Below are 21,659 nucleotides of genomic sequence, written 5' to 3' on the forward strand. Positions count from 1 at the left end.
CACGCAAATAAAAAAAGAAATTCCCGGACCATTCACACATGTTGACATCATTTTTGGTAATCAAAGCTTGGTAAAGATTTGTGATCATACTGAGCTTTTTCGACTTGGAAAGTGGAATTACTTATTCCTTTACCTGGATTTGCTATATTATTTTTAACGGATGCTCATTCTGTTAATGGGTCATTACTCCTAGTGTTCAGTGGTATATGGGCCCTCATTTTCTAGAGGGGTACACTAAATTGGTTTGATCACAGTTCCTTCTCTTATTTCTGAGTTACTTATGCCACTGCAGATCTTCCAATTCACTTCACCAAAAAGAAACTCCGAGGGAAACCGCTTGGCACATGAAATGGCAAAATGGAAAAAATTCTGAACATCATGGAGTGGGTAACATTTGATGGAATCATCGCTTAACCCCCCCTCCAAGTAGAACAGTCAATACACGTTTGACATTTCAGAACACAATAGATTTATTCAGTGACTTGAAGGACTTCATCAATTTACCGAGTGGACTGAACAAGTCAACTGTGCAATGCCTCAAACTTGACTTCACTGCCACCCTTAGCTTCAGGCTTTGTCTTTACAAATTTGGGCCATCGACTCTCTACAGGTCCTAGTTCCAAATCTATCCATTTTTTTTTCTAAAATCTGTCAATTTCCTCTACTACCTCCCCCTTCACTTCTGACCCAATGTTTCGAGTTTCAAATGGTCGCACATGCAGGCTGGAGATAAAGTCAAAGCTGGCAACAAAACCAAGATTTCAGAAATGACACCCATGCAATGCACCAGCAGCAAGCATAATTTCATATTGACAACAGAGGGCACTACACCAGAATTACAGTCAACCAGATGGATTTTAGGTGAATACAAAGTATAATGTATGAGTTACATGGCATTTCCACCGCACATGGCAAAAGGTCACGGCAAGACTCAGTACTTTTATAAACACGGCTCAACAACAGCTAAGTTTCTTTCTTACACTTTTTTGATCTGTAAAAATGTGGCTTATTCTTCCCATGTTGTTCATCCAAAAACTGGGAGTTGACTGGGTTAGATAGCTAGCTCAAGTACACAGCACTAGTCCATGGTTAGACCTTGAGCTAGCACACACTTTGCTCTCAAGCAAACTGCCAAGTAAGTAAACATTTTGGGAATGTTTCCATCTGCCCTGAAGGCAGCTTCAACCAACATCTTTCCCATACCGCTTCATGAGTGACCGAATGGCCCTGGCACGAAGTTCTAACTCAAGCACTTCCAGTTCCTGAGAAACTTTCCGTCCAGATGGCTTTGCTGGTGCCCCCTGGGCCTGCATGGCTGGCGGTGCAGTTTGGGGCACTCTTTTGATGTTTTCAACTGTATCCCTGTTCGAATCGTCCTCGCTGTTTTCAGACTTGCTGGCATTATCCTTGATTTTCTTGCTACAGTCAACATCGTCATCATCCTCTGTATTTACCTCGCCAATGCCATGATCGACACGACATTCCTTGTCTGAATTTTGCCCAACATTCTCCTCTGACTCCATTTCCCAGTTGCCTTTGGCAAAGACAATGAGGCTTTCATTCTCAATGTCTTCCTTTATTCTAGTGCTGGGGGCTGCGTTAGCCTCTCCGCGACTAGACAAGATTTTGTTCACAACTGCACCAACAGTAACATCCTGACTGGCATCCGCGGCACTCTTAGTACTATTGACATCAACAACAATGTGAGGACTGGTATCACCGTCAGCGTCAACTGAAACATTTTCACAGTTGTCGTCGTCATTGTTTCCATGGTTACCTGGGTTTGGCGGGCACTCCCTAGTATCACCGTGACAACCTTGGGGAACTCTGGCAGACTCAGGGGACTCCTGAGTGGCATCACCCTCCTCTGCGTCAGCCCAAGCGTGTATATTCGGGGATGTGGCATCCACAAAGTCATTTTCTGGTTTCTGCATGACTTCTTCAGCTTCTTGTCTGGATAGAACACTTTCCTCATCAGTTTCTAAACAAGAAAATGACATAAAAGGAGAAATCTTAAATTGAAATTTACACAGCGAAACAGTTTTATTGCAAACAAATAAAATCAACTGAATTCCTCTCCTGCAGCTGATTTAATGAATATTCAAGTAAGGGCATACCTTCTTATCCCATACGTTGTTGCGTAATTGTAATTAAAATTATGACACGTCATGAAAAATAATCTTGCATAAGTCCATGACTTGTGCGACTAATTATGGTGGTAGTGCTAATACACATGTGTGACCCACTCTGTGAAAATGAGTCTTAAGTTGCCAGAGCCACTTTTTGAGTTTTCATTTGTATTGGAAAGAGCAACTTGATTTTTTGGCTTTAATGTATCACTAAGTTTGACTTCGCAAGCGGCACCTTTTTTTTCTCTCCTGGTTGCTCAAAATCCCACATTCAGATATCATTTTGAATGAAATGCACTGAATAGAATATTTTATTGATATTGTAAACATTTTAGTGATGCATGACAATGCTTGTATTTCTAATTTCTGAACACTTTGTTGATGCTTGCTTATACTATTAAACCAGCATGCCCATTATGGTGTAAATTAATCATTTAGATTGTGTAAGTTGAGCCGAAGTAATTAGAAATGGACAATTCTACTCATTAATCATGTTTGCTATAAGGATAATCATTATTCAAGGTTCATATCAGAAATGCAAAATTTTGTTTTGGGGCGAGTGAAACATTGGCTTTGTGGAAACTTCATGCTTCCAAAGGTCAGACAAAGGCAAAATGAAACATTTTCAAAATGGTGGGCAGAGTAGTTCAATGACTGTCTAATGGCTGCTGTAATACTGTGATGGAGCAGCCACCATAAATGATGCGATCGTCCTTGCCCAAGACATTTTAACATAATTTAATATAAAACACTGCAGACCTGAGCATTTTTCTTGACATTGACTGTAATCACACTGTAGGGCTGAGTCTATTTGAATAATTCACTATTCGAATATTCGACCTTCAATTCGATTGAGTATCCGAATATTCGGTCTTACCGACAGGCAGATTCTTGATGATTAAACCACAAATACAAAATCAGTTGCAATAATGCACACAATTGTACATTATAATCACTATATTAGCTTGTCATGTGTACGAGTACATCCAGCCACGATTTAGCAAGATTTAAGCGACGAACATTAATCTCTGCCCTGTTGGAAATGTTAGTTCTTTTCAAATTTTTTAATGAATAATTCACTTTTTGAGTCATTGTACAATTTCTGTCGCTTGTCATTTAAATCTGCTTGAAACAAGCCTCTATCATGCAATTTTTCTCATTAAAAACAAAAGAAAATTCTCCCTTCATTTTCATGAATTTTACAATTGATTATTCCAAATCGGAAAATAACATTTGAATATTCGATAATCGATCAAATATTCGGATATTCGGCACAGTCTTATCGCACTTTGTGGCTATGCCACAAATTTGTGGTGTAGGGTATTAAGACATAGTACAACGCTATGCCACATTTCCTGAAGTTAACCGTTGAAAAAGTAGTCAGTTTGAGAATGCAAACCTTACATGTACAAGGACTTCAAGACAGCACCAGCAGGCAGTTGAAGACTATTGTTGCCATAAACCAGCCACATGTCAAGAAACCGTTAATTTGTTCCAATTAGATGAAAAAGTTAAATTGCATCTTCTTCATGCCATATGCATGCAAACAATTGCTACATATGCCTGTGTGCCTGAGCTCTCTGCTATGGCAGACAGAGTCAAGAGGCAAATGTATGAGATGTCCTGCCCCAAAGTCATGGCATTCTATGCAAACGCGAGTAATTTTGAAACTTCCTGTGCACAGGGCACTATGCGGGATTCTTGGGGACGAGCGCCATTTTTCTGACAGGTAGTTACACTTGTTAACACCCATGCAGGTCTCTCCGAATTGCCAGATAGCTAAACTCACCCACTTCATCACTAGTTATCTCCCCTTCCTCGCACTCCTCCCCCTCGGCCCGCACAATCTTGATGCGGCGGAACTTCTTGACTTTCCCGACTGCCACCTCCTCTGCTTTCTCCTCCTGGTCCTCCTCGAAGCTTTCCTCCACGACGGAGTCCACCTCACTGTCTTCGTCGGAGCGTCTGATCGGATCATCCTCGCCGTCGTCATCGTCATCCTCCACATCTGCATCCTCATCACAGTATCTTTGGTGGGTCTCACCATCAGCGTCCTGCGAGCTGCCATCTTGGCTGACTACGTCATCCTCTTCTGCCTTTCCTGTTTGTAAATTCAGCACTGGTGAATGACAGTTGTATGGCTACCGTCCCATTCCTGCCAACATTGAAAACTTGGAAAATAAAACCCAAAGTGCAGGCATAATAGAAGGGCCTTGTTGTCTCACTAATTGCTGCAATATCTTTACAATACTCGTTCACTCTCGATCATTGAATGCGTGACAGGTACAGTCGGGATCCTTTGGTCTGGGAACAAGACAGCAAAAACATATGTGCGTAGATCCATAGGGCTGTTTTTTTAGTGAATGGACATGCAACTGGACGTGAAGACAAGCATGTAAGGCCTGGGCAATGAATGTGCAGTAATGAATCAAGTTGCATATCACTGTGTGCCAGTGAAGCAATGATTTCAAACTCGATCCTAGGGAGAGCATTTACTGTGATTCACTATTGTTTATGTTCTTTCGTGTCACCGTATTCTTGGGATACTTGGCACTTAGTACTTGGCACTTGTTTTGACAAGCTTATTGGGAAGAAGCAAACTTCCTGAACATTCTACGGTGTGCAAGAAGGTTTCCTGACTGTTGCTTTTCTTCTGAAAATTGAAATGTTCCAATTTTGAGAATTAAAAAAATTGGAAAGGTTCCAATTAAATCAGAGCAGTTGGTTGGCATGCAGTCTAGCTTGAGTCTGAATTTTTCATGACTCAGACTGAGACTCAAGTCAAAATGACAAATTATATGGACTGGAACTCGACTTGAGTGAATTGACCAAAATTATCACACACAGAGTTCTGTGTCTGATCCATGTGATTCTTGAGTTTTGGAAACATGAGCAGGTTTTGTAAATAACCAAAACTGACTTTCCCTTGGACAATTTCAGTTATTCCACTAGCTACATGTAACTGGACGTGTCCTCAATGAAAAAAAGCGGTTTGAAATTGCTACCAAATGGTACCAGATTATGACACCCAAAAAATGTTAACTGGGCCAATTACAACAGCCGTGTTTCCCCCACAGTTAAAAAAATTTGCAAGAGATTCAATACCAAAAACATTTCAAACTTGTAGGCTGTAGCGGGCTGAAACAGTAGAGCATGTTCCACACATAAATACTTGGTACATGACAAGCAGCAGAAAAGCCATACCAAACTGAACTCCCTCAAAAACAATTCCGTTAACCCAAACCCTCCAAGGGTACTTGGCTAGAAAGCCTGCCACACGCATCAGTCTGCATCATTTGTCAAAGTGGATTGTCTGCCCAGTGTAACAAGATCCAACAGGTCGACTCTCCCAAAGGCCATACAGCCTGTGCTTGCCAGTCACCACAAGATCCAATAGTGGCATTGTTGAACTAGCTCCCAGTATCTTAACATGGCCAGTTTATTTGGCTGCTGTTGATTGCCAAGTGCATCAAAGTGATCATGCTGATGGATTATGCCGCGTCTCACAGGATTAGGGATAAAACAGAAAGTACCTGCATGGTCCTTTGCACCACTGTCTCCCCTGACAATCTCCTCTCCAGCCAGTTCCTCCTCTGCCTCATCCAATGACATAACCTCCTCTACATCCCCTACAGGCAGCGTGGCTTGAGGCAAGCTGGATGTTGAGTCTACCACCTCGCTGTTGATGAGGTTGTCGTCTGCGTTCTCGATCTTGGAGCTGTTCTTCTCAAGGTCCAAGTCAGACTCTTCCTCATTAGAGGAAGACTGCATCTCTTCCCCTGCATTTCAAAGAGACATCTATCAATAGGCCACCAATTTCACTTTGTGGAGAAACTGTACCTGTCCCATACACAGAAAAAAATAAAAGCACTTTAATTTCAAATCAGTTTACGCATCCTGGAGAAATTTCCAGGTGCAGCTACCTTTTTTTCAAGCATCAAAATGCTTAAACCTTCTTTTGGATTTGTGGAGGATCGACATGAACATGTAGGCTTGATTAGAATGGATTCTAATGATAGGTTACTGGGAATTCCGAGCTAGAAAATAAAGCCCATTCTGTATGGTATTATTGACAAGTTCTTATTTTAGATTTATATATCTGATCAGCATACTGTTATACTGTTTTAACCTTACACAACTAACATCCAACTAAATTTGACCACTGGTTTTAATTAATTCAGGGCTAAGCAGCCTAGCCATTTTGACTTCGAACAAGATTTATGTACTGATTTCGTTCCAGAATGAGAATGTGAGACTTTTTTTTATTAACCCCTTGACGACGGGAAATTTGTTCCGAAATCTGACTCCAAGAATTCCAGCCTCACTTGGCCACAAAGGCCACCTGCCAAACTGCAAATTCTTTGTTTGTGGCCCTGCTTAAAATTACACGGTGAAATGGCTGATTGTTCAGTGGCATGCGGCTCTACTCACCCTTCCACATTCCCTTTGCCTCTTTTCATAGTGGGGACTATTGTGAAGCTGGTGATTATGATGCAAATTCGGTCTTTTCATTTCTGGGCTACACCATATATACACTATACAATATACAAGGCCAATCACCATATATACAAGAGCCTGGGTCTGCCTTCTTTCATCGTGTTCGCTCGAGCGTGGGCCGAGAATAATAGCTGAAAAGCGGGCTGAGGATCTCAATTTTTACGACGGCTCTATTCGCGTCCCGGCGCGAAGGGGTTAACAAGCTCAATTTTGGCTTCCAAGCTAGGTATTGCTCAAGGTGTTGAAATTAATAATACATGAAAATGAAATGAATTGTACGAAATTGAAATAAAGAAACATCTTTCAAAGCTATTTTTAAATGAAACTGATCTGACAACACCAGTTACCTGCTGTGTAGTTGACCTACCTGCTAAGATGGACATGATGCGAGATTTGGACATCCCTTCCAACTGAAGAAGACACAGGTGCTGCAGTTCTTCCACTTTCACGTCCTGCAAGTGCCAGAAATACCTTTAAAGCTTCCCATTTTCCAAGCACAGGGAAATATATCAAACACAGATTCAAGCATTTAACACACCTTGCAGAAAATATGTGGATCATTGTCTGATGTGTTGTTGGGGGTAGGGGAACAGGGAAGGAGGATGGCTATACTTGGTTAAAAAAACTCAAAATTAATTAAAATTAAAGATGTTGACAATATGCCATACAAGAAAAAAGACTGATACACACACAGAATGCTACAAGTCAAACCCTTTCTTAACCCTAACCGCCAAGCATATTGTTTGGCTTACACTACACAGTACTACAAAATACTAAGTAATAGTCTGAGCCTGAAGGACCTAGCGATACAGATTACTACTTCTGGCTAGGTTACTTCCCTTGTTACTTGTACAGAGAACAATGAAGCCATGCATTCATAGTGCCACAGCACTGTATGGTGCATTGTCTTATGCATTGTATCTTATGGCTTCACAGAACAATAAGGTCATGTCCTTTTACGAGCGACAGCGCTCAGTACTACATTTTATTACAAGTAGTAATTTGTAGTATTATGTAGGGTTAGGGTTAATACTGCACAATAAATCATCTTTTCAAGAAGTTGGACGTACAATATGTGACAGTCTTATATTTATATCATTCTGTTTCATCTTCAGGTGAAAAAGTCCTGAGGATGTCTGTAAAACCCAGGACAAAGAAGAGTAGATGGCACTCTGTGGCCCTTCAGGAGAGTTCCAGTGTGAAAGTTACCCAGGACTAGGTTTCATTTGCCTGTAACCAACTGCATAGGGCTCAAAGAGTCTGCTGGCCACAAAGTGAGTTGAGGTTGCTCTATTCCTTCAGTAGGTTTTCTCCTACACTTTGAAACTTCAAGCTACACCAGGAAGTCAAGGCTGGAGCTAAAAATAATATATGTGCCTATAGAAGCCACTAGCTGGTGGCTGCAGCCACTTCCAATAAACATATGTGTTACTCCTGGCCACGGCCAGTCAATGCCAACACTGCCTTTTGAAGTCCTGAGCTATGATACTATGAAGTCTCTGAGGTTAATTAAGTGTTCCTTTAGCCACATTCCTCAAGAGTCCCCAGGTATCCTCTACAAGACATATGCTGGACGGAACATAAAGAACAGTATGCAAGTTTGGAATCTGTATTGATATTTTGGGAAATAGGTACAATGAAGGACAACTAGGTTAGCACCAGCACTGATCAATCCTGCATATTCAGAAAGACGAGAGTCTCTTGGCCTCGCAACACTGGAACACAGAATGAGGGGTGATCTAACTGAGATTCTCAAGATAATTTTGAGGACGTGGGTGAGCATATTAAACTTCTTCAGCATGTCACCTCAATCTAGAACAAGAGTGCACTTAAAAAGGTTGTGCCAGCAAGGGCTGTGCAAATCATTAGGCTATAGGGTCCATTTTCTGGGCAGACAGAATATCCACACACGTAAAAATTTGCCTGACAGTGCCAAACGCCAAGTCTATCAGACTGGCTCCGTCATGAATTTGATAGTTAAGAAGTGTACAGAGGTTCCACCTGCCAACCCTTAAGTAGTAAGTAGCCTCAGTGTGGGCTGAGAGTCACCTTGAGTATATCTGGCAGCATGGCCCGCAGCTTGTCAGCCTTCAGGACACACTTAAACATCTGCCCCAGCATGTCCTCCCGGTCCTTGACGTAGTCTCGGATGGGCTTCAGGCCGTTCTCCAGGTCCAGGTCTGAGTCTTGCTCCTCTGGCTCTGCCTTCTTGGCTGCTGGGTGGCCTTTCTTGGATTTCTTGGACGATTTCTTGATGAAAACATTTTAAAAGGTAGCTGTACGTTACATTAAACCCAACCTTCCACGGTCCTTACAAATCTTATGGGTGGTCTCAGAGGAAAGTTGAGATTAAGAAAGATATTTCACAAGGGGACTTGTGGCAAAAGTACAAAGTACACTGTACATGCCATTAGTTTCGCGTACAGTGGGAGATTTTGAAGGATTCATATGTTTAGACAGTGAAATCTTTCTCAATGAACCTAGACACTTTAACATGAACCAGTAGCATAACTAGGGTGCAATTTCTAAGGGGGAGGTGGTAACCAAGGGTGCACACTTTTTTCAAGGGGACAGTACACTGAAGGAAAAAGTCTCTTGGCCTGTACATAGCCAAGGGGACACAAACTTCTGCCGAGAGTGCCAGTCCCCATAATTACACCACTGAAGCTAACGTGACCAAAATCTCCAAAATGAACTGGATCCAGGGACCATTTACATGTAAGTCAATATTCCTTATTTGAGCGGGAATGAGAGAGGGCGTGTTTCGACATAGCAATGATGGCCCTTTGGTGGGAGCTAATCATATGCACGCACTGGTTCATGCGCATTTGGTGTGGAATGCACTGAGCACACACGATACATTTCTCATTGTCTATATGGTCATCTTGTTTTTATTTTAGCGCATCCACAATCACTGGCCCATTTGGAAATATTCTCACCAGCCTGTCTCTTTCTTGCTGGTGAGGGCGTACTTCAACTCGAGGTAGATTATAAAGATGACCAGTTTCAAATCTTGTCCCCCGACTCTTGTGCAGTGGTGAGTGTGAAAGTACATGTACCAGACTGTTTTACAGAGACTGAAATGCTCATTTTCCTTTCAAAAATTTGCAACACTTTGGTGAAAAAACTGTAAACTGAGCTTTTTAGTGATGATTTTGAATCATTCGAGGGAACGCAGTGGGATTGATCTATTTGTTCCTTGCAGGAACAAGAGATGGGCTTTTTTTATCACTGATGCTCATTCTGGATGGAACTCACAATGTGCGAGCAAAGGCTTGTGCACTTTTGCCACAGACGCACTGAGCATGTCCAATCACTTTCTGTAGAATTATACAGTCTCCGTGTGCATGCCAGGCAAATACATGTACCAAGTAAATGAACCTATTCCCGGCAACCTGTCTCATCTTTACCAACGAGGGGGTCTACAAGTTGGGTAGACAATTCGCTTCTACTTATCTTTACTTTTTTAGAAAAACTATGGCTTGATTTGGATCCTACCAAAAAAAAAAAAACCAGAAAAAAAAGTTGACATTTTCAGCCAGACATGAAATGGTAGTCAACTACCTGCTCCTTGTGAGACTTTTCTTTGCCAAGCTTCTTCTTCTTGGAGCTCTTGGTAGTCCACTCCTCCGACTTCCGTTTTTTCTTTTTCTTGAAGCTATCGCTCTTCTTCACTTTGCCACTACTCCCTGATGAGTCATCTTTTGTTGAAAAGGGTTGATTGGAAGCGGCGGACGAGGTCTGGGGTATAGCTTCTGATTGCGTCGAGTCTGGTAGCATTGCCTTAGCTACATGTACAGTACAAGGGAATGAAAACAGTGGTGCAAGTCATGGTTATGGTTATGGCTACTCCATGGCCCGGGGTTCAATTCCTGGTTTGCTCCACATGTGGGTTGGGTTTTCAGTCCCAACCCGATTCTGTGGGTTTTACCCAGAATATTCCTCTGGGGTTTTCCTCCCACCCCTAAAACTGTAACTCTTACCCCTTGTCTCCTCTCTACAGGTTTCTTCAGGCTTGCAAGCCTAAATGCGCTTTTGAGGAATCTTTGGTGTCATTACCAAAAATAATGAATAATAAGTATAAGTCCATCCCATGCCACTGACAATCATCCAGTGAGGAGTCAAGTCACTATTCACATGGACCCCCCCCAGCATTCCTTGTCACCGTTAAACCCTTATCACACTGAACAGACCTGTAATTTGACCTGACTTAAAGTTTCAAATTCAGGCTGTCAAATCATGGTACGAACAATCAAAAGTGCATCGATCAAAATTTTACATCTTTTTAAGTGCAAGGATGTGGAAGAACTCAGGTTCACACTTCCACTATGTGGAAAACATTTTAAAAATATGACAATAAAATAATACAATACTCATTGCAGAGAACCAAGTTTCTAGCTGATTTACTTACATGTAAATTTGCAATTTTTGTGACCAAGGATGCAGTGTCGAGCAGTGCAAATGTTTTTTTTTTCTCACCGATTGTACAGGATTACAACAAAAGTTTCTAAACATTTGCCAGTGGGACAACTAACTGGAACCCTAGATATCCATTTCTGAATTCTACATACTTTCCATGGCTCTTGAGGTTTCTGCTGAAAGTCAGTCCCACTTTTCTGATTGTAAAGCCTCACTGGTTATAGCAGGTTTGTACACGTAGGTCTCCATACCTCCTCCTGGAAGTGGAAAAAAAATAGTTTCATTGCTTGTACAAATACCAAATTACATGTAAGTCATGAGATGAACATCTAAATTGTTGCTGCATTTAGGATTGAGGCCAAAAATCCTTGAAGTTATTCCTTGCTGGATTAATCAATGTACGGAGACACTGCACAATCATTGACATTCCTGCTCTTGTTCTCTTGGTGGAGGGCAAAAGACTGGAAAACGGAGTAAATTACAAGTGACACATTTATCACAAAGTGAGGCTATATTGTTTCCTCCAGGTTCTGTGTAAAATCAGGGTTTGACCTGAACAATGGTTTGTTAGCCGAATTTGAATAAAAACCGTACGGTCTAGTGAAGGCCCTCGTCTGGGTAGTCAGGGGGTCTAATAAAACAATATTCTGAAATATGTGGCAAAATAGTTGATATGGATGCATGCCCTCTAGCTGCTGCAAGTATTTGAAATCGTTAATCGTCTGAAACTTCTACTCCGGAATGCCCATGCTATCGCACTTTATTGTCGGCTGTTTAATGACTACTGTGTATGGCCCATCTCAACAATGCTATGACTTGACATTGGTCCTGAGACAAGATCTAAATCAGCACATGCTTTTATGCACTGCATCGCAGAGGTACATGTAAGTTCATGGATATGCATCCCATGCACATGACGTGCCCTGTGTGTATGGTGTGTGTATACATTACGTGTGCTACGAATTTGCAATACTGGTTTTTCTGACTGGTCACAGGTAGTTCTTACATGAACGCTGTGGCGGTTGTGATGTCGTGTTTGGTTCGTGCGCTACGGGTACTGGACATAGTCAAGAACGAACATGAACAATACATGTACAATGTATGTACTGTTAGGTGCGCCAAATCCACCAAAAAATAACTGAACATGGGCACGACAGAAATAAAGAAAATAAGGTCAGACTGATTTGTTCACAATTAAAAAGCCTCCAGCTGACCCCGTGGTAGGAGTATAGCGTGTGTGTTGTGAATGATCTCACACCCAGCCTTACATGCTCGTCAAACCCTAACCAACAATAGACTGTACATACTACTGCGACTAGGGCTAGGAATGCCTTATACAAAGTCAAAAGAACATTTGTGTGCTACATATTTTACGGTACTTTAAGTATCAGGTGGACCGCGGGAGATTGAGTAGCTTGACTGTAACAAGACATAGTCGACGGGCGTACATGTGCGTGTACATGTACGTACTACAAAGAACGTACATGTAGGCCTACATGTACTTTACATGTACATAAACAGTTCATAATGATATGGATTTGTTTTCTGTCTCTTGCATTGTGAATAAAACAAACCATTTTCAGCAGGTAACCACTTTGTGTGTTTAATTTGCTTGAGTAGAGTTGCGGATTAGTGAAAATGCTGGTGGACTGGTAAAAAACCATTACTGCTAGTCCGGCTAGCATCCAAAGTGTTACAACTGAGTTTAGATGCCCCATTTTCAAGACAATGGTGTTCAGTCATGCATGACAGGAGGGATACCATCAATCAAGGTATCGTTAGAAAGAATACTGCTTCTACTTTTTGGAGATCCTTATACACTATCTGAATATAATCATATCTCACGGTTTGGGCACATAAACCCCATTACTCAGGGTTTTATTTTTTTTTCTGGGACACCCTGTACATCGCGCATGATCATACACACGAGGGCCTAGACCTAGCCTGCTAAGATGATGGCTAACGTTACACACACACAACACAGCCGCTGAAGTGGAGTCAGGATGCGACAATATTTCCTTCCACTCTACGCAATATCAATGTTTCCCAATTTTCAAAAGTACAGGGCCAGGGCTGGACCAGGCCTTTATAACTACTTATAACTACCTGAACATTATCCCAGTATCACTTTCTCTGTGCTTTCCATCCACGATCACCTAACTTTGCCTATTTCCACAACAAAATAATGTGGAAGTCTATACCAGCAGAATCCCAGACGACGGAATATGATGTGCCACAAGAACAACTGGCCTCACGAGGGTACCCGTCTATTATTAACTGCCCATCTACGACTGTTCCATGCGACTAGTCTAGAGGAAAAAGTTGGGCTGCTAATGGCTACAGCCAGACTGGCAAATACAATGGCCTACAACTTTAGATCTAGGCACCCCGTAAACAAAATGAAATTTTGACATCTTTATAAATCGTTCGATCTGCTTAGATGAGGTGGAAGTAAACTGTATGAATTATCAGATTAAAAAACGAGTAAATTCAAATTCTTTTTATTATTTGTGGAATTTATTATCACTTCATCAACTCCTACTTTTGCAAAGCTGGGTTTCAAACTTGTGGCTGTACTTCATATAATTCAATTAGTATAGTCATTTTGTAACAATCTAAAACATTATTACGTTAGTATTACAAAATTAAAAAGCAAAAATCCATTAATCATGTGATTCAGTTGTCTAATGTGCCAGAGAGGTAAAATCAAAGTTCATCAAGGACATCAAAGTTCATTGTGTATAAATTCGATAATTCAGGTGTAATTAAGGAATGGAGCAATACGTCCTTGTGTACCTACTGAGGTAGTTCTGACCACTGACCAATCAGGACACATAAAGGCTACTTGGATTGGCCAGTGTGACGATGGCAAACATTAATTTGCAACACTTAAAGAATTTCTACTTCCTCTCCCAAGCAGTATCAGCCAACAAGGAACACACCGACAAGCTGATCAGAGACAATCATCTACAGGTAACAGCGATACAAGTACATTAATACATGTTTGTAACACACAGTAAGTTGCAGGTGCATGTATGTATAGGGTGACTCAAAGTTCTAACACATTCCATCACAAGCCAATCTCAAGTCATTCAGTTCCTAGCCAAGCTACATGCTAGTAAAATGAACATTAACAAAGGCATTCCTCTCTCATAATTCATACCTAGCTACTTCAAATGTGTGTGATCCAGTAACCTAGCTTGAGTTCACTTGTAAATTGGTTTGTAATTAACCGAAACCTGGCAAAGACAATACTTTTCAAGGACAAATGTTTATCCACAACCACAAAATAAAAATTTGTTATAACTATAACTTTATAACTATAATCAATTAGAATACTCATTACCAACATAGGCACCACCACATGTACACGCACTTCTAATGCTGGTCACATCACATGTATGTCAGACGGTTATCATTTGCAACTCTTGCATTTCATTTCAAAGTCCAAATTGGATAGCTTTGGTAGGATTTATTAGTCAAACGTTTTTCAGGATATTTACAACATGGACTTTATTCCTGAATTGAAGCCTGGATACTTATTGAAAAGGTAAGAATTTAATATTACACTTTATACTGTTTTCAAACATTTGAAACTCAGGCCAACATATGACCCTCTCATGGAAGTCTGAGAACTTTCTTAGATTTTATGAGTGAGGGGCTCAGGAAAGTAAATGATTTTCAAATGGAAGTTTGAGGACTTTCCTAGATTCAAGGGATTAGCAATTCACAAATTCAAGGATTCTCAAATGGGAGTCGGTGGAAAATCAAAGATTAAAGATAAGGGATTAAGGATATTGCAGTCTTCACATTTGAAGTTTGTGGAACTTTTCTCCTACTACTAACCAACTACTTTCCAGAATCTAAACATTACATTCGAAGAACTCACTACATGTATTGGTGCATCTTCCCACATCTTCACACAGTTTTTACCACCACAACGGAGACATTACAGAAACACTGGTGTAAACATGTAACACACAGACTACAGAGCAACCTCATTCAATACAAGAAGCAAATAAGAATGTGTGGCACTGGTAACGAGACTAAGGGAAATACTCACCAGAAGACGTACTAATGGCTGAATTATCAGCCTCTGATGAAGGCCCAGTCGGGTCGATAAGTCAGCGACTAGAACATCTTCTGGTGAGCACAATTTAAATGTTTATTTCCCTTAACCCTTAGTTAATCCTGAATTGTACAGGACCCTGATTGTTTCTTTTTTCCCTGCTAGCTGTGGAGAGTGTCCAGATACTGCGACAGAAGTAACGGCGGAGGACTAAAGTAATCCTGGCTGTTCTCGACTTTGGTCTGTCGACGGCCATCACAGTCATAACCTGTTTTGTTGTTGGAACAAAATATAGGGGGAAAAGCTTGGGTCAGCCTACTTAAGTACACGATCTTGGGGAAAGAATCTTTTTAATAGCATCTGAATGTGTGGCAGTGCTGAGTACATTTGCCATCAAGTAAATCAAAATGAAAACAATATTTCTGCGTTCTATGATAACTTCTCTGAGTAACTGTGAGATCTACTTCTATGATTTGTGACACTGGTAGGATTGTTAAAACAATGTGAATTTGAGTATGGTCTCTGGTAATATGTGCGTATGGATTAATTTAAAAAGTTGTTTAACTAGGACTCGGAATCAAATCCTCCGCTCTGTTAAATATCAACCGCTGATTCAAAGCAAAAATAATCATGTTTCTAAATGTCAGATGAACTTTTTTCCAAGTTTTTAAATAGTACACATTTTTAACAGAGAAAACTCGGATTAGTTTGGATACTGGGCCCAATTAGGTGTAGAACATCATAAAAATGTGACTCGCCCAACAAAATGAGTCGCAAATTACCAGAGCAACTTTAAGTTATTGTTTTTAAAAGAAACTTGCGTATTGTAAATCAGTTGGAACCCTCACAAGTTTCACCATCCAATGTCCATCTTTTTCATTAATACCCATTTTTAACAGACAAAACTGAGAGTGGTTTGGATACTGGGCCCAATTAGGTGTAGAACATCATAAAAATGTGACTCACTCAACAAAAGAGTCGCAAGTTACCAAAGCACCTTTAAGTTATTGCTTTTAAAAGAAACTTGTGTATTACAAATCAGTTGGAACCTTCACCATTTTCAACATCCAATATCCAGTTTTGTCATGATGCCAGACTGAGTGACACATAAAAATAAAGCGCCCCAGTTCGCTCTTTCTAATACAACTTAAAACAAACTCTCCAGAAGTAAAACAGCCTTATGACTCATTTTGTGGGATCCCATCACATTTTGTCAAACGGCCCTGCCAAACTTACTGGTGGACTGTAAATCCAGGTATTGACACACAGCATGCAGGAGCAGCCGATCAAAACTGCAGGTGATGTGGGAGATGAAGACCGCCCCCGGGTCATCGGTGAACCAGGGCACCAGGTCCTCTTCATGATTCTGCAACATACCCTACACGTGACAAAGTATGATTGATGTCATAAATAAATAATGTGGCCATTAAGGTGTTAAGAACTTAGATTTCTTCAAGACGTACTATGCGTTTTCCACATAAACCTCAGTGGTTTATGTACGGAATAATCACTGTTCCATTAATTTTCTGTAGTACCTTCATGTGTGAACAAAAGCAGTACAGTTTTACACTGAAAAGTGAGAGTGTACATGAATCCATTGACAGGCCCAATACACATAGTCTGAAGTCCTCGATACATGTACATGAAATGTGAACAGACACCAGAAAGGATGACAGGTGAAGTCCGTGAACACGTTGATGGGTAATGTACAAAAGTTTGTTGACCTAAATCTAGCCCGATCCCCAGTCAGTTGTCTCTGGTCTGTGTGCCTGTTGGAATGGAGACTGTTCCACTGAACCGTTCCATTGGAAGGGTCCACAGGAATGGCCTATATAAAACTCTTTTCATTGGGTATGCATCATTGGTGAAGAGGTCTGTGCCACACTCTCCCCATTCGAACAAAATTGCACAATATTATAGTTAAGTCGTTAAAATTTTAAATGAGTTAATTAGCAAAAATATGCACTTCAAATGTTCATTTAAAGTAGTCTCGAATTTAATTAAGGTTTAACGTGAGAGTAAAAAGGAAAATGTCTGATTCTATTAGTGTGGATGTCCATGTTGAGTGTAGTGTGTGGGTAGGTACCACAGACATCCACATGTGCATGTAGCCTTCATGTACGTACTGAAGAGCCACTTGAGACACGTTAACAAGTACCAACTTGCTTAGGGCAAGTTGGATCAGCGACAAATACTCAACCAATGGTCGATTTTGACCGGTAACCTATGCATTAGATATTGTGCATCACAGAAAAGTGACCAGTGGTTTAATAACAAACTGCCGCTGATTGAACTTCCCCTTAGTTGGAAACTGTCATGTTTCGCACTTCAGCAAATCGGCTTCCTCCAGCAGACTGTTCCGACAGTAGGTTCAGCCTGGCACATGTGGTCCAGCAGACTGTTCGAACAGTAGGTTCCGCCTGGCACACGTGCTCGAAAAAGTGTGGATCTGTCCAGGGTATGGCAATAAGAACATGCTACTTTTAATACCAAGGGACTTTCTTAATGGTTTGAACTGACCCTCGGAAGGTGTTTCCTGCGTAGCACAGTGCGCAATCGGCGGCTGATCCTTTGGAAACTCTCCTCTGGAGTGTGTGCTGGGTGCACTGACAACAAAAACACAAATGTATGCAAAACATTTTGTTTCATTTTATGCGGGACAAACAATATCTATTTCTCACATCACCCATTTCAAAGAGTAAACTGAATTCTGGGTCTTGAAATCATTTAGCAGTTCAAGTTTGGCTGATTTTACCCCCCCCCCAAAAATGCTGAGCATTTTGTAGTCTTGCAAAGTATTAACATGAATCAAAATTAAATAATTAGCAAGGAAAGAGACTCAAAGTTCAGAAAACTGCTGTACTTGATTATTCATGGTGGTGTGATTTATGAACGTTTTTCTAAGCAGAACTCATGTTTGGCAAATGGGCATGCTTATCATGCTAGCATTTTACACAACAGAACTACATGTAACTTACACAGTGGGTCTTGGCACTTCACCAAGGTAATACATGACAAAATTTGGGGGGGGGACTAATCTGAGCATGTAAGGGAAGTCCACAAAAAGGTGGCCATTTTGTCCGATAGGTAATGGGTGTTTTCTTCAGTTAGACAACATCACAAAGAGTGGCATTGAAAAATTTTTGAAGCTTTTCCCCATCCAGATGCCCAAAAGCAGAATGAAAAATATTCCATTCCGTGAATGCCTTCTGGAATAAAGCTTCTGTGAGCACAACTACGGACTAGCCCAACTATGCAAAGGCAGGCCTCCCAATATTGGCTATCAAGAATTCAGAATACTTTCCTCCAAAATTTGGAACTTTTCATAAAAAACCGGAATATTCTCTGTACTACCATGAACAAGGAAAAATCATTGGTGTATTGTACAAAAGTCGAGTCCGTGATGATGTACAGTATTGCACGTACTCACAGATTCCATAAAATTTTGATTTCAACAAAAGGTTACATCATCTGCAATAATTTTTCATCTCCTAAATGTGTTAAGTCGCTGCAAAATTCAGCGCAAATTCAGAGCGAAATTCACCGCATGGTGATTGCACACTTGACATGATTGTGGACAATTTCACAGCAGGGCCTATGATCCAAACATTCTTAGCCATTGTTTCGAGTGAAACCGGGTGCCGCACGACACATACAGTGTTAGTTTCAATGTAACTCGTCCATAGAGGGTGTTTTATCAAGTGATCACGTCCAACTCGTGGCAAGTGCATGTCGAATGAGGGTGCTGCCATGGACGTAGCGGTTTGCGGTACAGTGCATGCACCAGCTTACGGCATTTTCTGGTAAATGATAGGCGAGTCAAAATTGCGATTTGGCAGAAATTTTAGGGGGCAAAATCGGAATGGCGGAAACAAAGTGAAAAGCAGAATTTTCCCACCAAAATCAGGAGGGATGGGAGGTCTATAATGGTCAAGAAGACCCCGATAATGGGAAGATCCCTCATGATGGTTAAAAACTGCCGTTTCTCACAGCTTCCCCAGCACACAGTGATCTGGTACCCCGTTCCCAAATGCTGAAATACACAAATCTACTGGAGGTCAACAAGTACCTGTTCGCTTGTCATCACTCTTGTTGTCAACGTTCTTGTCGGCAGCATCCTCTGAGGCTCCCGCCTCCTGTTTTTTTCCTGTCTCCTTCCTCAGTGTCTCTTTGGTGGCCACCTCCCGCAGGAAGACCTCCTGTTCCTCCTCTGGACGATTCATGAAGTCGTTCCATATCTGATTGGATAATTGCAAGGTTACCTCACACAGTCTCCCTATTCAACAACATGCAACTTGACCTTGTATTAACATTTGATAATGCCCGATGAGAAGTGATAATGCCCGCTGCATAAATCACACGCTGGATACAAGACAGTTTAATAAATTCTGATTGGTCAAGAGTCTATGTGCGAGTGGTTCACAACACACGTGCCAAGTCCATAGAAGGAGATTCTTTTGGACAACTTGCACAAGGAATATACCATAAAATGGACGGGGATGTTCAGGAAATTGAATGTAAAATTCTGAACAAAATTGTTGGAAATCCCTCTTACATTGACTTCTTCTGGCTTTCTGACTAAAAAAAGTATTTATGAATGGGAATAAATATGTGCTTGGCCAGTCTAAAACTAATGTTTAAGACCAACTCAGGAGACTGAATGCTGATTATGCCCTCTCGAGTTCATTTTCCTAAGCTGGTCTTAAAGCACGTTTAAGACTATCCAAGTACAAATTTCCTCTTAATATTAACTGATCTTTTATCACAGGCCTAGTTTATTTCCCTTTCTATTGCACCTCCTCTGGGATTGGCTATGCTTACCTCCAGACTATCCCGGTCAGAAAGCAACTGCTCAAAGACTGACTGGCTGGACTCCACAAAGTCGTTTATTGACACCTCCCCAAAGTCAGTTTCATCGACCAGGCTCAGTAGGAAACAAGCTGTCATAACAGAAGCATACATGTACACACGTGTAGTTATTGAAATCCATACAGCACAGAAAAGGAAGAACTGTTGATGGAGAGAGCAAGTGATGAGAAAAGTATAAAAATGTCAAGACTATTAAACATCATGGAGGAGGTTGATGGAAGTGTATCCTTCTCTGTATTTGAGACAATCATCATCCAACCACAACAGATCAAACAATATGGATGTTGGCCACGATTGGTTGCTCAGCACAACTGGCCGATCAGACTGAAATATCGGTCAAGCCAATAAGAAATTTCAGCCTTTATTTCCCTTTCTTAAAAACAATCTTCCACATTGACAGATGACACAAGGATTGAGAACTTATGCTTCAAGATTGATTGGTCATGCGGCGATTGAGCCATTGCACAGATCAATTGATTGATTTCACCCGAAATAGATACATGTACCTACTGTTTTCATATCGCTGGGTGCGTTTGTGGCCACCTGTCTTGTGACCAGCCGATTTGGGAGAGAGAGTTGGACAGCAGTGACGACTCAGTCTATGCTTTGGTTTCCGTGGCGACCTAGGAGGCTTGGGTTCAACATTTTCAGGCACAATGAACCTAACAACCAAAAATACATAATCACCAAAACATCTTGACACTTCGCATTCTGGTATATGTATCATGTAAAATGCCAACGTTTCATGGGAAAGTTTATTACAGGCCCTGAAATAGTCCCAGCCCGACATAAAAACTCCAGAGAAAATTACTCAGAGCTAGCCAGGTGGGCTAGCAAAAATTTTAGTAACCATCCTCTCAAAATTTAAATCAAAATTATTATAATGTGTCTAGTATCAAATAAGATAAAGATTTTACAAAAGTAGGCCTATGAATGTTAAAGCTTTCAGTTAAAATCCACACTCATTTTGTGTACAAAATAATCAGTTTGCTCTGCATTATGTGTACAAAATATCTTCAAATCAATTTTTCTTTGCTTTACAGAGTCCGATGAAATTCAAATTTATATCAAAATAGTTTTTATGATATCCTCTCCAAGATCAATTCAAAAATAACCCCCCCCCCAAAAAGAAAAATTTAATAGCCTCCCTAACTTCGTAAATAGGATTTTTGCATCAGATCAGCATGATCATTAAAAAAAAAGAATTATTAATTACGTTGCTGGTCTACATGAAGAAAAAGGACGCAGGGCAACTTCCAAATCAAAAGTAAATAAACAGGTCAAAATTGTCCATCCCTTGTGCAATTCATTGATTCAATACACGGAAGGCACGTCCTCGCCACAGTACAGTACTGTATGCAATGTGATCAGTACATCGAGGTAGGAAAACATCCGGACATAAAATATCCGGAAAAGCCGGGTGATGTTCATGGAGCTCCTTTTTCACTGTCAAAAGGCCTTTACGATCAAAACTGCTTACTCGGATCCTTCAGGAGGGACGTTTTCTTCTTCATCTTTCGTCACACCCATTTTAGTTGCTTATATTCGATCAAAACGCAGATAAAACGAGCACTTCTCCGCAGCAACAACCTGGGGCTGGGATCATTCAACCTGTCAAATAGCCATCATTTGGCGCGGTGCCCTATGTCCGTTCACGGTGTTGGCGTGTATTTGTC

At 41.0% G+C, this 21,659-nt stretch overlaps 2 protein-coding genes across 3 annotated transcripts; both read right to left on the bottom strand.

Moving 5' to 3' along the window:
- Positions 1-445: 445 nt before the first annotated feature.
- Positions 446-13,263, bottom strand: LOC110978494 (uncharacterized). 2 transcript variants are annotated; one of them, XM_022233540.2, is made up of 8 exons: positions 13,152-13,263; positions 11,198-11,302; positions 10,191-10,414; positions 8,676-8,876; positions 6,994-7,078; positions 5,663-5,908; positions 3,919-4,230; positions 446-1,981 (listed from the first exon to the last, which is right to left on the bottom strand). In XM_022233540.2, the coding sequence occupies exons 2-8, from the start codon at positions 11,202-11,204 to the stop codon at positions 1,182-1,184; spliced, it is 1,875 nt and encodes a 624-aa protein (XP_022089232.2). In that variant the 5' UTR covers positions 11,205-11,302; positions 13,152-13,263; the 3' UTR covers positions 446-1,181. The 2 variants fall into 2 exon arrangements, with proteins under 2 accessions (XP_022089232.2, XP_087000676.1); XM_087144550.1 differs by lacking the exons at positions 11,198-11,302; positions 13,152-13,263 and having other exon boundaries at positions 8,676-8,902; positions 10,191-10,325.
- Positions 13,264-13,540: 277 nt separating this feature from the next.
- On the bottom strand, positions 13,541-21,630 carry r3hdm4 (R3H domain containing 4). The gene is made up of 7 exons (XM_022233490.2): positions 21,464-21,630; positions 20,494-20,645; positions 19,936-20,054; positions 19,184-19,352; positions 17,635-17,720; positions 16,351-16,492; positions 13,541-15,382 (listed from the first exon to the last, which is right to left on the bottom strand). Exons 1-7 carry the CDS (start codon positions 21,511-21,513, stop codon positions 15,276-15,278), a joined length of 825 nt encoding a protein of 274 aa, XP_022089182.2. The 5' UTR covers positions 21,514-21,630; the 3' UTR covers positions 13,541-15,275.
- Positions 21,631-21,659: the final 29 nt, after the last annotated feature.

The sequence above is a fragment of the Acanthaster planci genome, linkage group LG12 (assembly GCF_054643075.1).
Source record: "Acanthaster planci isolate LZ-2023a linkage group LG12, COTS_SCS, whole genome shotgun sequence".
Lineage (NCBI taxonomy): Eukaryota > Metazoa > Echinodermata > Asteroidea > Valvatida > Acanthasteridae > Acanthaster > Acanthaster planci.

What these genes read in the sequence shown, in the direction of transcription:
- r3hdm4 (XM_022233490.2), bottom strand. Translation starts at nt 21,513, where the DNA reads ATGGGTGTGACGAAAGATGAAGAAGAAAACGTCCCTCCTGAAGGATCC. An exon ending in GAGTGATGACAAGCGAACAG is followed by an intron (nt 17,721 to 19,183) that starts GTACTTGTTGAC and finishes TTTTGTTGTCAG; the next exon opens with TGCACCCAGCACACACTCCA. An exon ending in CCTGGATTTACAGTCCACCA is followed by an intron (nt 15,383 to 16,350) that starts GTAAGTTTGGCA and finishes ACAACAAAACAG; the next exon opens with GTTATGACTGTGATGGCCGT.
- LOC110978494 (XM_022233540.2), bottom strand. An exon ending in AAAAGTCTCACAAGGAGCAG is followed by an intron (nt 8,877 to 10,190) that starts GTAGTTGACTAC and finishes GTTTTCATCAAG; the next exon opens with AAATCGTCCAAGAAATCCAA. An exon ending in TGCTGCCAGATATACTCAAG is followed by an intron (nt 7,079 to 8,675) that starts GTGACTCTCAGC and finishes TGGCACTTGCAG; the next exon opens with GACGTGAAAGTGGAAGAACT.